This window comes from Xenopus laevis, chromosome 8L (genome assembly GCF_017654675.1).
Source record: "Xenopus laevis strain J_2021 chromosome 8L, Xenopus_laevis_v10.1, whole genome shotgun sequence".
Lineage (NCBI taxonomy): Eukaryota > Metazoa > Chordata > Amphibia > Anura > Pipidae > Xenopus > Xenopus laevis.
In genome coordinates this window covers 129,518,460-129,530,478 of record NC_054385.1, presented here as the reverse complement: position 1 = coordinate 129,530,478, position 12,019 = coordinate 129,518,460, and the positions used below count along the sequence as shown (strand labels likewise).

At 39.3% G+C, this 12,019-nt stretch overlaps 1 protein-coding gene across 1 annotated transcript; it reads left to right on the top strand.

Moving 5' to 3' along the window:
- The first annotated feature begins 3,695 nt into the window (after positions 1-3,695).
- Positions 3,696-10,470, top strand: LOC121397350 (Fc receptor-like protein 4). Its single transcript, XM_041573988.1, has 3 exons — positions 3,696-3,752; positions 9,198-9,218; positions 10,067-10,470. The coding sequence occupies exons 1-3, from the start codon at positions 3,722-3,724 to the stop codon at positions 10,468-10,470; spliced, it is 456 nt and encodes a 151-aa protein (XP_041429922.1). The 5' UTR covers positions 3,696-3,721.
- The last annotated feature ends 1,549 nt before the right edge of the window (positions 10,471-12,019 follow it).

Genomic DNA, 12,019 nt, shown 5'->3' with positions numbered 1-12,019 from the left:
TCAGCGAAGCAAAATGGGACAGATTCACTCATTGCTAGTTATTATTAATAACATGTATTTATAAAAGTGGCAACTCTGTATATAAAACCTAAATTACTTTTTGGTTTCCCCAGATAAAAATAAAGTTATTCCCTCTGGTTCTTTGGAAAGTATCACATTTGGATCTGTAGGATGAGTCGCACTGTATGTTTAGAGTCTTTTCTCTGTGTTTCTCTAGGATTAAGGTTAGGGATGATGACGATAAAAAGTGTTTATTTAAAATTCCAGCTGTGATTCCACCGGGGTATTCCAGACTTCTGTTAAGTTCAGCAAAAGGTATTAATTTGAATCTGCCCATTATTAGTTTTAAAGGTTTTACCTGCAAAATATTAACAGGAAAGGTGTTTACAGAATTTTCTGGTAAAAACTTATATAGCTGCGTCCTGGTGGACATGATTGTTACACAGGAATTCGAAAAAGTTAGTGTAACTTAAAATAAGTGAATTCAAATAAGGATGACTATTTTTTTAATTGAAAGATATTAAAGAATACATGTGCTGTTAATGTAAATGAATGTTGTTACAACAGCGCCACCTGCTGGTCAGTTTCCCACCAGTCTGACCAACAAGTAACGATGACTTGTTTCACCTGCATGGAGAGCACCTTTGACCCCATGTTGTCTGTTCAAAGCAAAATCTTCTACATAAAAGCTCCCCCCCCCAAATCAACTCCAGGACTATTATCTGCTTCATTGATAATGACATAATGAAGGAATTGCCCCCACCTGCCCATGAAATAGCCTTTGAGTCAATTGTCCACTTTTACTTTTGAGCCCCTGAAATGAAGTGATTGTGTTAAAAAAAGGCTTTAGTTCCTCACATGTTTATACAATCTTTTTGTTCAACCCACGGAATTAAAGCTGAAAGTCTGTAGTTCAACTGCATCTGAGATGTTTTATTTAAAATTCATTGTGGTCATGTACAGAACCAGAATTAAAAAAAAAGTGGTCTCTGTCCAAAGATTTATGGACCTAACTGTATACCACAAAAAGATGATGGAAGTAACAGATGTTCTACACAGTGTGTGTCATGAAGTGGTTCCTCCATTCTATAATGTTATCAGTGTTCTCCAGGCCAACTGCACTATTCACATGAAGATGCTCCTCACCAAATGCTCATTTATAATAGAAGCAGAGCAATATGATATTCTTGTAATCAGGGTCATATTTTATGTTATCGTTAGTGATGGGTGAATTTATTTGCCCGGTGCGAATTTGCAGCGAATTTGCGCGATTCACCGCCGGCGAATAAATTTGCAAAACGGACGCGAAATTGGCGAATGTGCGCCTGCGTCCAAAAAACGGATGCCGCCATCCAAAAAATTAGACATCGGGACAGTTTCTCAAATTTTTCGCCGTTTTGCGAATTTCGCGGGAGATTCGCAAATTTTCCGGCGAAGCAAAACGACGCAAATTCACCCATCACTAGTAATCTTGACAGAGGCATTGCAGCATGCTGAAAATCAATGATACTGATTGTAGATTTTAATTTCAATATGGAGTGTTAGGATTAGGGTTATAGTTAGGATAAACTCTGCCAAAGGTTCATTAAACAGAACATGTCCAGAGAAGGGTGACTACATTAATATGGCTTATGGTCTATATAAGAGAGTATGTCAAGAAGGATTCCAGTGTTTAACATGTACAGTTTTAATTCCAAGTTAACTATGTGACTATGAGAATGGAAAAGCCTGCAGGTGAGGTGGGAAATAATTCATTAAAGAAGGGAAGAGATACAAAACAACTTATAAAACTTTGTTTAGTCAGTTTGATACTCCAAGGGCCTTTTCTTCAGTGTTTTATTTAGTATTATTGTGTTACCCCATACAACCACATTCTGGGCTAGACCTTTGCTCAAAACTACAGTTCAGTGATCCGATCTATATGATCTGGTCCTACCCACAAGTTTAGCAAAACTGTTATAAAATTATATCAAGGAACCTGGATCTCTCCAAAATGATGTCGCTTCCCTTTGTCTTTTAAGTATTCTTGACCAGCTTTTAACTGATACAAGTGCATTGGATGAGACCATCTTCACCCTTCTGGGGCTCCTGGATTTAAACACTTAAATAGGAAATACCCCTGATCAGAGGTGTAACTAGAAGTTACTGTAACCCACAGAAAAATATTTTTTTGTTCCACTTGAACGTTGAGAATATAAAGTTTTTCATAAAGATATAATGAACATACTTATCAGTCAGTGCCATGGAACTCTCTGTACCTATGGCCCCTCACCCAGGATCTGCAGGGTCTTCTACCTTTATAATTATGGCCTTGACCCAGATAAAGCAGACATGGAGTCTGTGTTGGGATTAGGGTTGGGGTTATCGATCTGTGGAAGTTAGAACTAAAGCCAGTTCTACACAGGCAAACTGCTGAATTGGTCCCTGAGAGCAAATCAGTATCTTATTGGCCCATGTATGGTGCAAAACTATTGGCCTACCTGACCCATATCTGCCTGGAAATAGTCAGTTTGGTTATAATCCAATTACTGGCCTAGGGTAAAATAATCAGACGAGTCTTGTTTTAACCTTTCCTTCTCCTTTATTGGTTAATGATGTGTGCAGTCCAGCTCAGATGTCATCTTCAATATATAGTAAGTGTTACTTACGGTATGTTCTGTTTTGCCAGTATTTACTGTTACCATTTGTGTGATCAGTGTTGCATATTATTAGTGTGAGATATTGTTACTCTGGTCCTTTTTACTCAACCGGCACTTATTGACAACATTATTGTGTTATAGACTTGATGTCCCTGAATGAGCAGTAAAGGTCCCATTGGATACAGCAGAAAACCCAAACAGCCCATTGCACTTAGTAATGTGAATAAGGATCTATATATAATGAGTGATGCCCAGAGGCACAAGGGATCCCTGTACATTTGCTACTGACCACTTGTAAACCATGTTTGATCAATGCAGACACACATTTCTTTCTTTACTTCCCATAAAGCCAAACAATTGTATTCCATTTACTAATCAGCACACTATGTTATTCCTAAAAAAACGTAACTGTGCTGGAGTTCTGGGAAAAACAGAAACTTGCACAGATATTTTACACTATGCAGAGGTTAGTACACTTAGGGGCCGATTCACTAAGGGTCGAATATCGAGGGTTAATTAACCCTCGATATTCGACTAGGGATTAAAATCCTTCAACTTCGAATATTGAAGTCGAAGGATTTAGCGCAAATAGTTCGATCGAACGATCGAAAGATAATTCCTTCGATCGAACGATTAAATCCTTCGAATCAAACAATTCGAAGGATTTAAATCCAACGATCGAAGGAATATCCTTCGATCAAAAAAAGTTAGCCAAGCCTATGGGGACCTTCCCCATAGGCTAACACTGACTTCGGTAGCTTTTAGATGGCGAACTCGGGGGTCGAAGTTTTTTTAAAGACATAGTACTTCGACTATCGAATGGTCGAACGATTTTTAGTTCGAATCGAAGGTCGAAGTCGTAGTCGAAGTAGCCCATTCGATGGTTGAAGTAGCCCAAAAAAAACTTCGAAATTTGAAGTTTTTTAACTTCGAATCCTTCACTCGAAGTTAGTGAATCGGCCCCTTAAAATATGGAATAAAAACATTTAGTTTCATTTTTAATCAGAAAACAGGAAGCTCGGTATCAACTTCTCCTTTTTTAATAATAAGACATTGCTCAGTCTGTGCCGGCAGCAAACACCATGGCAGCCCTCGTACTGATGCCTTTACTCTGTAAGTACCATTCATTCCATTAGTCTCTTATCAGCTGAAGCTTCTGTACCACAATATGTTCCTATAATGATATATTTATCCAGTATAAGGGATCCCAGACACACATGTACGGATAGAGCAGGAGCTACTGCAAATAACTGGCAGCTGTGGGAACCTATTTATTGTCATTTCTTATCAAACTGAGATGCCTCCTCCATTGTAGGGATGAACACTTGGAAATATCTGCACTGTGGTTGTGGGATATTATAGAGTAACTCCTGCTCCTTCTATAATTGACTCTATTTGGGCAGAAAACAACTCACATGTGAATATTAATGATAAGAGAAGGCAGGTAGATAGGGGTAAGGAGGGGGGGACTGTGGGTCAGTGAGAGAGAAAGAAGAGGGACATGGAGTGAATAAGTTTATGAATATTTCCCATGAACTGTATGTTTCCTTGTCATGTTTATGTGCCGTGTGGCAATGGGAAGAGAGGAGGAAGCAGCCACTGAGGAATCTTATCTCACAGGTACATAAGCCCAGAGATCTCTGTCTGAAGCACCAATCAGATGGTGGGTAAGGGGATTATGGGGATGGGGAGGTATTAGAGAGGGGCACACACCTGAGGATCTCTGAGCTCTGATACCTGTGCTCTATAATATAATAGAGAAACAACTGGCTGCACAAAAATACTTTGATATGAAATGGTTTATTTACATGAAAAAAAAACGTGTATAAATTGGAGGGTCTTCATCAGGGACACACTGAAAAAAGCAGGCGATTTTGTATTAAAGTATATTTGAGTTCTCTGCTGTTTCTACATAAATTTGTATTTCCTTTGGACTTTTCCAGGGACCCTGCCGTGAGCATCACATGTAAAACTTGAGAATTAATAGGGAGGGCATCACCAATCCTACGTCTTCTTTCCCTGTGCTCTGACTGGAGGCTCCAGCCCATCCATACTTAAGTTAGCCATAGACGCCCCACTTTAGCAGAATATAAAAATACAACTTACAGAATCTTGTCTGATCCGTCAACTTCTGCGGAACTTGATTTACTTCCCTTCCAGAGAACTGAGCTCAGAGCCTGTAAGAATTAAACTCTGATTTATTGTGCAAAACCCTCCCACTTGCACAATGTGCCGACTATTTATACTGATCTGACAGCACAAGGGACAGTTTCTGAAGGAACATGAAAAACTTGCCTTTGTTGATTTGGCCACACTTCGAAAAAAATCATGAATAAGTCATGGGCGTTTCAAATAGATATTTATAATGCAAATTTCCAGCTTTATCAAGCAAAACATTTGAATGAAAAACTTCAGCAACTAAAATCTGCAAAATAGTGCAACTTTTTTTTTTTTTTTATTAGAGTTAAAGTGAAAAGTCTCATTGAAAATGAAGGAAACAATAAAATTTTTGTTTGCAATCAACTTGCTCCCTGAGATTAAGTATGAATGTAATGAACCAAGTCAAATTAGTCAAATATGCTTAATATTCAATAAAATTAAAACCCAGCCAGTGAGTATAGTCTGTTTATGGGTCTTTCGGAGGCTCATTTATCAAAGGTCAAATTTTAGTGGCATTAAAACTTTAAATAAACTCTATTGGGGAATGTAATATATTTTGTTAGCACAAAAAAAGTTTGCAAAGGCCATTGCTAATGTTAGTGGCCAAGATTTTTATTGTTTTAGTCCTGTTTGACTGATTTCAGACCTCAACAACTTCCTCTCAAAGTTTGCGGGCAAATGGGTTTTGCAAACATGTGCAGTGTATCTGTGTATCTAATAAATCAAATAAATTGGCACCAGGCCCGGATTTTTGGTGAGGCAGCGGAAATTTAGGGGAGGGCATTAGGACTGAGCAGCCTCACGGCATCACCGAAGGGAAATCCAGCCTTGATTGCCACAATCACAAAATTCTTCACCAAAATACTTAATGAAACTTCAGAGCAGGTGTCAATGCTAACCTTTGCTTGGTATATAATATAACAAATTATTTTACATTGTGAGCAGTGCTAAACGTTTGCAAAAATTTAATTTTAAACAACACTTGCAATTTTAATTACTTTCCCCCTTATTTCTCAAATGCTTGAAAAAAAATGTTAATGTTAAATATTATCACAAAAATTTCTAATAGTTTTAACTTTTGAAGCAATCCCACTTTAAAATATGAAAAAACACTGGCGGTTTTTAGAACTTTAATGACTTTCCGGCATACAGGATATGATGTCACTGATATAACATTGAGGAGGATGTAGCTCCATCTTATCAGTAAGGAAGGAAACTCTGGTGAAATAGGGTGTAAAATAAACAATGTTGCATGATTTTAGAGTCAAATTGAAAAATTGCACTATTTGATTTTATGCACGATTTTGTTGCAGCTTTTTTCCAACCTGACTTTTTCGATCTGATTTTTTTATAAATTACCTAAATTCATGGATGGGAGTCAGGTCGAGTTTGTTTTAATAAAATAATGGGAAAAATTCATAGTATGGGAAAAAACACCCCCCTAAAAGTTTGAATGGTTAAAATAAAAAGTTACAATAGGATCACAGCTCCCATTTACTTCTACTGGGCCTCAAATGCTTTTAATTGGAGAAGTTTAGTGTTTTGTGTGGATGTATTTACACTTAATAAATCTTGAATTTTTAGAGCTTTACAGAAATTAGAAAAAAAAAACGAATTCTTAGAGAAAAAATACAACATGTGCAAAAAAGGGAAATCTGAATGTTAATAAATCAGCTCTTAGCGTCACCGCCCTGGTGTGATAATACACATGACATACTTAACACATATATTAACTGAAACTCACAGAGGTGTGACATACTGTGATCCAGTCACAATGGTACCATGATTTTCATTGAGTCAATGATCATTTTTCAATGTACAAGACTGGAAGTGTGAATTATAGTGAAACCACTGGGGTAAGGATGTCAAAGCAGCATTGTATATTGATAACAAGCAGTGTCACAAGCCCCCTCCTCTGCTAAGATGCCCAGTGTAATGAAGATTGCACAAATCTATACTTTGGAGAAACCAAATAACTACTCAATTAGAGAATGGCCTAACACTGGAGGGCTAATTCATTTGACGTGTGTCTACATCATCGCGCATGGTGCAAAGATTCAAATATTTAAAGGTGTACTTTTTGTCATTGCCCAATGTAGGTCTATCTTGATAGTTCCTGGGTGCTATTTCTAGTTGTTTTTTCCATGTTTGACCTTGCCTGGCCCTGATTCTTGTTCTGATTGCTGCCTGTCCCGACTCCTGCCTGTATTTAGACTATTCTCCTGTATCCTTTTTGTAATGCTGATTTAGTGTTCTGACTCGGCTCATGACCCAGACTACGCTCCTGCCTCACGATTGTGTACTGCACTGCCAGCTTGGTATTGACTCGGCATGTCCTTTGACTATGCTTCTATTCTCTGTTTAAGTAGTACTTACAGTTCCCATGCTTGCCCAGAGTTTTCTCTTTGGTCCTCTTACATTAAGACCTGGCGGCATCCAAGTAGTGGAGGGCTCCTCCAGAAATGAAAGGCAGTTGTTAAAGGCAGAACAGTGAGCCGTAACCAGGACCTTGTGGTTTGCTCTGGGTTTGGAAGACCAAACGTAACAGCGGGCTTTGAGGGAACCGTAGAACTAGTGTCTGGTCTGGAGGTAGAGATAGCTCCACAGTTCCCTGAATTAAGAGGTGCAACAGCTCTCAAGTTGGAAAGGATACATAATTCTGCCTCTTTATAGAATCCCTGGTGAGGCCTCATCTGGAGTATGGGGGCAGTTTTGGACTCCAGTCCTTCAGATGGAAATAAATGAGCTGGAGAGAGTGCATACACAGTTCTTCACAGTCAGGTTGTGGAATGCAGATGATGTTGTGATGATGATTCTGTATGCCTTTAAGAAGAGTTTGGATAATTTCTTGGGGAAGCATAATAACAAAGGCTATCATGATACTAAAATTTGCAATAAGTATAAATTCTGATAAATATTGTTTATATACAGTATGTGAGTGATAGACAGGCCATTATGAGTGTGTACTTATATATACAGTAAATATGCACTGAGGGTTGAGCTTGATGGACTTGATGGTCACATTAACTAAAAATCTACTGTATGTTACTAAGTTGCATGACTTCATATTGGGAAATAAACAATCCTACTGGGTTTATTTAATGGATGACTAAACCCTAATTATTATTATTATTGGACCAGCAGCGTAATGATCCAGGCCTGTCACAGGAGCTTCCCATTTTGGATTTAGTTAGGAGTATCTGTGACACTCACATGCTCGGTAGTTTTGAGCAGCTGTTGAGATTGAGAAGCTAAGTTTAGGGGTCGAATGAGATTTGTCTGTAATATAAGTTGGGTTTATCAGACTCAGCCTTAAATTGTCAGTATCTTGCACTACTTTCTTGCCAGTAACACAAAACAAAAGACTTCAGAAATGAAAGTGTAACTGCAGCCTCTCTTTCCCTCTGCTCTAACCCTCGTTCTTATCCTGATGTGACCTTAGGACCTTGCCCCTGCTTAACCCCCCGCACCTCCACTATGCACTATGGTCCCCAAGCCCCAGATACGTTTAATTTGCCCATTTTTCCCTATATTTTTTTTTAGTAGTAATTTATTTATTTTTTTAAGTAGTATGGCTTGAAAGTATAGAGGATATTGCAGAACTGTACCTCTCAGCTGCTCAAAACAAGAATTTTTTTGGATGCCAGGAGTTCCTAACCAAAATAACAATTTATTATCAGTAACAGGGCACTCACACAGTACAGGCTTCTTTGAGGCAAAGTGATCAATGGACATTCAGTAACAGAGTGTATCACACACTGACAAATCCTCTAAGCTGATTCCCTATTCACTATTATCCCTACACTAACAGATAGTATCACCTGGGGACAATACCTCCAATCTATCCTCCTATGATGGAGTGCAGGACTGCTCTATATAACTGTAGCTCAACCTATCTGACTTACACTCCTAGAGTGGTACTGTGGCAGGAGCTACACCTATCACTACCTAATACCTCACTCACTCGACCCTGTTCCCCAACGTTTACCTTGGGGTTGGGGCCTAAGTTCCTGTCAGACATCCACCTTCCTGATGTGGAAACCAAAGAGGAAGAGCACAAACTGGTTTTTATACAACCAAAACCTGTCTCCAAGCCTGGAATTTAAAATAATCACCTGCTTTGAGGCCACTGAGAGCAACATCCAAGGGGTTGGAGAGCAACATGTTACTCACGAGCTACTGGTTGGGGATCACTGGGCTAGAGTCTCATTATATCAATGAATTCAGCCTTGATTTCAACTCTGATTTATATTTTGGGGGTTGTTCATAAATATTTCCGTAATAACTACATCTAATCCTCTGCCATTGTTCTACAAGTATTTGGAATAACCTGATTGTTTTTATATAAAGTTTACAATGAATCAAACCTTTCAACTCTCTCTCTGTTTCTATTTCCAGTTATTGGCATGGACACTGCAGGTAAGGATTGTTACTGTCAGTATCATTAGTATTTTATAACCTGCCAACAGAATATTGAGCAATGTATAGAAATGATGCTAAAAACTAAGTGCAAAGTAGAAGATGCTGGTTTTAGCGTGTTAGTATTATTATTATTATGGTACCAACATATGATGCAGCCACTTTGGTTTGTGTGTTTGACACAGAATAACTAAACACAGATATTCCACTTCTCCCATTTAACACAGAAAATTGCGTCACAACATCCCATCTAATTAAAGCATTCCCCATTGTGAACAACCATGCTTTGGTATGCTAATGAAAAGGTTAAATGCATTAAATGAGTTAAGATGACTTTAGATAACACAGTTTCTTCAATTAACCCTGAGTCATGACGCAATTAACTCACAAATCCAAGTGGCTTCATCTGTATGATGCAGAACTTTACCTGCTTTAATCATTCACATTAGTCCCCCCAGTGGAAATGACAATGTATAATGTTGCAGGGATGAAGCAGAAGATGTAACATTAAAGTCAGTATATAGTAAATATGTATTTCCATGGTAACCAGTGATGTCACATGTGGGTCTCATGCCATGTTCCCTGCAGCCATATGGGGTTATGGGACTGTGTATGTGGAGTCTGATATTTTATTATAAAACTCTAGTAATTTGTATCCCCCCCCCCCGATAATCTCTTTCACCAAAAGTGTTGATGCTCAGAATTTCCAGTCTCAACCTAAAATGGTATAATAATGTGAGAAATTGTCATAAATGATTTATAAATTGTCATTTAAATATGCTGAGCTCTCCATGGTGCCTATATCAGGTCTGTACATATAAATCTGTATAACTATTGTGTGTCTGTAGGAGCTGCTGTGAGACCTGTGATTTCTCTCTCCCCAAACTGGACCCCAATATTCACAGGAGAATCTGTAACTCTGACCTGTAATGTGGCTCCTACTGCCCAAGGGAACCTGGAATATTCCTGGTACAGTGATGGACTCTGGATACCTGGGAATCAGCAGAGACTTGAAGGAGAGATTCATAGTGGGAATTACCAGTGCCAGGCTGGTGCCAGTGAGAGAAGTGAATATATTAGACTGGATGAGAGTTCTGGTGAGTCAATCAGATCTGATCTGTTCCTACAGACTCTGTCACACACACACACCACAGATTCAGCTGTAAAGTTTAACATGTCAGACATACAATTCCTCACTTACCTGTACAGTCACAGTCACAGCAGCAACAACACAAGACTAGTCACACTATGATTTCTAGCGAATCCCTCTAACACTCACTGACAGGTCTAATCAATAAACCTACAAAATCCCCCCACAAACAGACAAAGGACTAAACAGACTCAGCTTTCCTTCTAATTAGCAAAAGGGATTAAGAGACATTTAAGATACAGACATCCCTTCAGATAAAAGGTTCATTTAGAGCAGTGCTGTCCACTTTATATGGTACAGAGGGCCGGAATTTTTCTAATCTACATGGTGGAGGGCCTATAATGAAAGCCAGTGTTAGCCACTCCCTATTTTAGACCACACCCACTTTAAACCACACCCATGTTACTGCAAGACCATGTCCACATTAATAGCACACCAAAAAACCAGATGGTTGGTGCTCACTGCAGGGATCAGGGCTGGAACTAGGGGTAGACAGATTAGGCGGCTGTCTAGGACGCCATCATTGAGGGAGCACTTTTTATGGGGGTTTTTTGTTTTCATTTTTTTCAAGCGTTTATTTAATTATTTGTTTCAGTAATGATGGTCACTCAGTTGGGTGGAATCCCCCTCCTTCCCCTTCTCCCTCTTGCCGGCAAGTAATAGCTCCTTCTGTGCGGTGCAGCGCGACGTGCGTATACGTGTCAATGACATCACTGATGTGTTGGGTGAGAGAGAGAGGCAGAGAGCTGGGGGGCTGCTTGGTGTGACTCTCGCTGCTCTCAGACTTGCACAGTTACACTGAACTGAATACTTTCTTTCTATTACTGTAAAGTGTGAAGCTTCCTCTGGCACAGCCACGTACAGATTTGGGGGCCATATGTTGCTGCTGGGCACTGGCACAGGTACATAAATACTTGGGGGCAACATGATGTGATCAGATTTATTTTTGGCTGCTGCTGACACAGGTAAAGATTGGGGGCAATATGATGGCTGCAGGAGGGCTGTATGATGGAGGGCTGCTGAGCTTGCTGGTACAGGTACAGGGGGCAGTAATATAAATGAAAATGTGTTGTACACTTTCTTGCTTTCTTTATTTAAAAAACCATCATGGTAAGGAGGGAAATGGTAATGCAGGACAGGGGGACACTGATTGAAGCTTTTGCCTAGGGTGCGGAGCTACCTTGTGTCTGTCCTGCCACTCATATGTGAAAACAGTTAAGTCATATAAGACATACTCATAAATCCACATGCCTCCTCCTCCCCTGTGTATAATACAGTACCCCAGCATATGAGTAATCACTTTAGGGTGAACAGGTGAACAATGTGGCAGTTTCAGTCTGGGTCTCAGGTAGAACAGTACAGGGCTTTAGGGTGTGAACAATAAAAGTGTCACAAGTGTGAACAATACAGGGGGATTACATGTGTGAATTTGAGGTTTAGACAATGCAGGGGCCATATGACTATGAAGATTTTCATTCATCCAGGTCATGTTATATCTAGTATAGGTCAATCTAAAAACAACTGGACTTGCTGAGTAATCAATGAAGACGTTTCACTACTCATCCGAGCAGCTTCTTCAGTTCAACTGACTGGTGTGGGAAATTCTCGGCATATAAACTCTTCCACTAATCCAATCACAATGGCCCATTGT